We start from the raw sequence: 5,859 nt of genomic DNA on the forward strand, positions 1-5,859 counted from the left end.
TATAAGGGTGATGCAAAAAAGGGGGAAAAATTTTTATTTTCAATTTTCAGGAGACACCCTCCTATTTTATTCATAGTCCTAAGAAAGCATTGTATGCGAAATTTGGGGTTAAAAAAGAGAAAATTAGAGGTTGCTACCAAACTTTAAAAGTAAAGGTATAAAAGTTTGTGCTAAAAAGTATTGTATAAAAATAAATGTATAAACGTATATTCTAGGCTATAGCATGTAGTGAGGTACGGCGTATAGCGCGTTAACTTTTTTTTATGTGGAAGTTCCCCCAGTAGGCATATCATAACTACTTATGTAATTTTTTTTTTTTTTTTGTGAAGCAAGAGTAATGTTTCTTGTTTTTGTTTGAGAGTTGTATCCCTCCATCAGTCGTACATCTCTTTCCGCAATATCCTTTATCACTTTGAGCCCGTATGTGATATCTTTTGCATTCGCATAACTTTCGTCATCATTCCATTCTTCAGCAAGGCACCTCTAGGATTTCAAAGAATCTTTTTGTGTTGGCAGTAGCGAAATCCTGCCCAGCCGATTCAGAATTTATTGATGCTAGTTTGCTCGGTTTTGAGTCAACTGGTTTCTGCAGAGAATGCTTCATTTTGTTTTAATGTCTCATGCGAAACTGCCGAATCAAACAAATGCAGAAACCACAAGCTCCTCAGAGACGTACCACAATGTGTCTTAAAAACTTATTGAGTGCAGCACTTGTAATTTTGTCATCCTTTTGCTTGTAGAGCAGCAGACTTTGCACAAAATGCAAATCTGAACGGAGGGTGCACGAGGGTATGGATGCCAGGCACCACGATCTGATGTATATCGCTGCTGAAAAGCAGCAAACATCTCTCAGTTCTTTTCCCTCTCTCTCAGTTAGTTTAAACTGAGATTTAAACATCCAAATTTTAATGCAGTAAATTAGCTTGGCCATCCATCGTGCTCTGTGATAAGCTCCGGGTGCTTTAACGCTGATTCCTGACTTGGGGGTACTACCGAGGAACATGAGTGTTAACTCGAGCGATTCCTTGTAGTCACCATGAGGCTGCTGTTCATCAAGCTGAGCTTGAGCAAATTGAATGATTTCTTCAGCATCTGAAATTTTCTCTGCAATGTTAGGGTCATCTGTTGCTGTTTGGTAATTGTTCTTGTCAATTTCCACTCACTTTGCTTTGAATCTCTTAAACAGTTGTATGTCGGGGCCAGTAGAAGATGGCAAGGAGACAGAAAATGTACAATAAATACAAACTGAAAAATAAGAATATACAAAATGGTCAGTGGATGGTAGCAACCGCTAAAATGTCTTCAATGGTGCTGAAATTTTACATGTTGTTTTTGCACTAGACTAAATAAAATTAGAGGCAAATTAGATGTATGTGTGTGCACACACACACACACACACATGCGCACAAACAAACAAAAAGAACGCAGTGTGAATAACGGACAGAGTCAAAACTATTGAAAAGGTTACACGACACAACGAAAATTTTAGGAAAATAAAAATAAGAAATAAGTGGAAATTTTACCGGTGAGTGTGTTAAATTAGAAGGCCCTAAAAGAAAATGACTCTACTCAGACACAACAGAATATGCTTCAACACACGAACTCACATAAAGAATCTTGCAAACCAAATCCAAAAACGAAATATATATATATATATATATATATATATATATATATATAAACGTATGTGTGTGTGAGTGTCTGTGTCTGTGAGTGAGTGTGAGTTTGCAAATATATAAATACACACACATATAATTGTATAAATATACGTCAACATACAGCAGCTTGCAAGGTGATGCCACTATAGAGAACTGATGTTGAGAAGACGATCCGTGTTATTGCCATTAAAGCGATAAGTAATTTTCCTGTAATATCTACTTCTTTCTGAAATAGGACGTAGATCAAGACACATGCTATAATTATCAAGAGCATGAAGAGAGTGACTAAGTATATTGAGAAGTAGGTGTTGACTTGATGGAGAAGCTCCATTATCTCTTCGTATTTCTTCTGTATATGAATCAACTTACTGTCAACGTCACCAGTTGTCTGTTTTTTGTCGTCGAGGAGTTTCAGTTTTTGTGAGAGGGCATGCAACTCACAACAGATTATTTCCACGAAGAAATAAAGTAGTATATGGTCGCTGAATATTCCTGAAGCAATGAACCAGCTGAAAAGCAGGTAGTTTATTATTTCAAAAGCTGTATTCTTCCACATTGGTATATGTAATAAAGTGTTCATATTAGTCGACGCAAATTCAGTTATACTCAGTATTCCAATAGTTAACATACTCATGATTATTATAAAAGCTGAAAATACCACTGTAAATAGAACTTTCCGCTTTAATTTCCTGAAATAATTTTGCTCCGTTAAAGGTAAATAAGCCGCGAATTTCTCTTGCAATCTTCTGCCATATACGATATCGAAGATGAACCTCATATTCTGTGTTAAAATTTCCACAGTATAGAAAAGCAAAAAAACGAAAAAGACGACGAATTTTGTGGTATTCATCCCTGTGTCTAATATCATACATAAGCGCCATATATTAAATGCCAAAAATAGTAAAACGATACACTTAAGAACTTTAAACAAATTCTTTTGGCATTTGGTGAGATAACCTGACGGGTAAAATTCTTGACCGGCGAGCGCCGTAAAATGCAATGCAGGTTTAAAAACATCCATCAGACTTTCTTCATGCGAATCCTCTGTTGATCGCCCGTGGTACATGTTGGTGGAGTTACTGCAGCTGGATATATCAGCACTAGAGATGATAAAAGGAGTTAGATGACATCATTATGAATATGTATTCTTTGGCTCGTTTTATGCCATACTGCTTGGGAGAAGCTTTGTGATTATCTTGCTCCTCTAACCAGACATCAAGCAGCTATTTGCTGTAATATTGACGCTTGTGATGTAGTAATAGCTGTAGTGATGCTGCTGGTGATATCAGTAATGGTGTTGTCTATAGATGTATAGTTGTAGTCGTTACACATGTAGTGGTGGTGGTAGTGATTTCACGCTACTCTGTACCCTGGTCATAAAATATACTCATTCATTAATTATGCCACAAAATTCAAAGGAGATAATAAAAGCAGAAGAGAGAGAGAGAGAGAGAGAGAGAGAGAGAGAGAGAGAGAAAGAGAGAAAGAGAGAAACGAAAAAAGAAAGAAAGGAAAAAAGGAAATGGAATCACACAATACGAAGATTTAATGAATGTAAAGAGCGTGTATGCGTATGTATGTATTAATGTATTCATATATGGTGTGTGTGTGTGTGTGTGTGTGTGTGTGTATATATATATATATATAGAGAGAGAGAGAGAGAGAGAGAGTTTTGGGGCGTTGTTTATAAAATAACTTGGAAGTGATGTATGCATTGTAGTGTTGAATTGTCGTTCATACTATGTGTCTGTGTTGAAGTGATGCATATATCAGACTATTGAAACGATTTATGTAAATATACCTTTGATACAAAACTCAGACGTTACACTTGCTCTCTTGGGATCTGACATTAAATACATTAGGGAATAGATGTACATTAGCAACTATTCCCCACTTCACATCCTCACACACTCATACACCCATACACACGTTTGTCGGCAACTCAATATAATATTATCGACATGTAGGTCATAGAGATAAAAATTTACTATTGACGATTTGATTTCGATTCCTTCTTGCAGCAGGATTAATATTATTCTTACTACCCTTGAAAGGGCATGACCGTCACATAATCTTATTGCTTTTACTCAGTAAATATATGTCCCTACTCCTGAATGATTCATACAATAAGATAAAGATTAGATAAAACGCTAAGAAGATTCGATACTAGCTTCGAAATACTTTCACATCTATTTGAAGAACAATCTAGGTTCTGAAATTCTGAACATCAGATTCTCAGGATTTGGCAAAAATGTATTCTTTAATTTAAAAACTAGTTTTGTTTTTAAATTTAAAACAAAAATTTTTAATAGATTCAAATATAGCATTTCAAATTTTCAAATATAGCATTTAAAAAAAAAAAAAACATTTTAAAGCATTAATAAATAAATTGGAGGATATAAATTCAGTTGACTGATGCTGTACATAAGTAGTACCTATTTCGACTTTCATTGATAAATGTACGATTAAAATTATTTAGTACATATCAGCTAGCTTGAACAATTGGTGTAACTTACATGCAGTCATGCTATCCTAAATATGACCATGCACTTGAGGCTGGGAAAATGGGGAATTGTGTATCACATGTGTGTGTGTGTGTGTATGTGTGTGAGTGTGCATGCGTGTGTGTATATGTATATATATGTATGTAGATGGTAGCGATGGTTCCCTGTAGACTGACGATCGTACGGAAGTATGTAATGTAGGCATAAAAGAAGGTCTCTTCAGAAACAGATTCAACTACCACAAGTCGTAGGAAGTGCCGCTAAGCATAGTGCCTGACGCACTAATAATAATGTATACATATCTCTCCACACACACGCATCACACAGAGAAAGAGACAGACAGAGAGAGAGTAAGCGAGAGAAAGCGAGGAAGGGACAGAGTGATACATATACATGTGTGTGTGTGTAACTTAGCGGTTCGGCAAAGGAGACCGATAGAATAAGTACTAGGCTTACAAAGAATAAGTCCTGGGAACGATTTGCTCGACTAAGGGCGGTTCTCCAGCATGGCCGCAGTGAAATAACTGAAACAAGTAAACAATTTTTGAAAAGCGACATTAACCACCATAATTGTAGATTTTTGATCTTGTTTGCAGTCAATGACTCACTATATATTCACTGTCCTCCTCTTCTCTTTATTCCGCCATAACTTCTCCATTCTCTAGCACTCTTCTCAGTAGATTCAGCTGACGAATGAATATAAACTAACGGAAGTGCATACATATTGTTTGATTCTTTGACTCCGAATCACCATGCGTTACCATTTTACCATTTTATTCTTGGTAATAGGCACATCACAATCCCCGGTGTATCATCTCCATTTAAATTGTGGGTACTTTTAGTGGACTTAAAGGCATCCACGACAGAGGTTTCTCGTGAATACACAACACCACTCGTCACACTCTCGCAAGAAAATAAAAAAGAACTAAAATCGTTACTTAATTCTCTCTCTTCTCAAATGTACAGGAACTTCGTTCCAGCCCTGACACCATTTGCTAACACAAAAACCCGCATCCTATTTTACTTCAAGACTCAGTTATTTTCATCTCTATCTATAGTTTATCTCTGCTACAAGACTACACATTTTACTCAAACTTCACTATGAGAAACGCTATCCATTTTCCCTGCCACTCAGCCACCTTTTCCAGGTATCAGTAACAGTCACTTCTCGTTCCTCTTACTCAGAGTCTCCATCCTTCCCTCGTTCTTTAAAACTTCTGGAAGCATTAGCAACTCTTCTAATATATCTCCTCCTATATCAAGGACATATGTCTCATTTGAAACTTCTCCGAAGACATTCAAAGCTCTGAATCGTCACAGAGATATTTCAAACACTCTAGATCTCGTTTTCGTATTCAAACTGAACCAGTACCAGATCACAACTGTCTATGTATTTATCTTGCGGCCGATCAATGCTTTATCGATGATACATACAACATGCACTATGTATTACATAACGTCTTCTTCCTCTGGACCATACAGTACTTTAATTCGGCTGACAGACAGGATCCCCGCTAGTTTTATGCCAATTATCATCTCAACATATGTGATTCATCCCATAAAAATAAACAGAGAGGCATGTGGCTGAAATAACCTCTAAGTCATGTTTCTCTGCATCCCAACACAGCTACAAATCAATTCCCTAATTACTACAAGTGATATACATATATATATATATATATATATATATATATATA

The 5,859-nt window shown here is 36.3% G+C and overlaps 1 protein-coding gene across 4 annotated transcripts in view; it reads right to left on the bottom strand.

Annotated features, from left to right (window-relative positions):
- Nucleotides 1-5,859, bottom strand: part of LOC106874590 (uncharacterized) — a 41,963-nt gene that overhangs the window by 8,325 nt on the left and 27,779 nt on the right. The window contains exon 1 of one of the 4 annotated variants that reach the window (XM_014922379.2): nt 1,780-2,998. The exons of the other annotated variants lie outside the window; for them this stretch is intronic. Within the exon in view, the coding sequence (XP_014777865.1) occupies nt 1,780-2,724 (945 nt within the window). The 5' untranslated portion in view covers nt 2,725-2,998. Of the gene's footprint in view, nt 1-1,779; nt 2,999-5,859 lie in introns of those variants that run through there. 4 annotated transcript variants of the gene reach the window in all.

The sequence above is a fragment of the Octopus bimaculoides genome, chromosome 8, assembly GCF_001194135.2.
Source record: "Octopus bimaculoides isolate UCB-OBI-ISO-001 chromosome 8, ASM119413v2, whole genome shotgun sequence".
In the NCBI taxonomy this organism is placed as follows: Eukaryota; Metazoa; Mollusca; class Cephalopoda; order Octopoda; family Octopodidae; genus Octopus; species Octopus bimaculoides.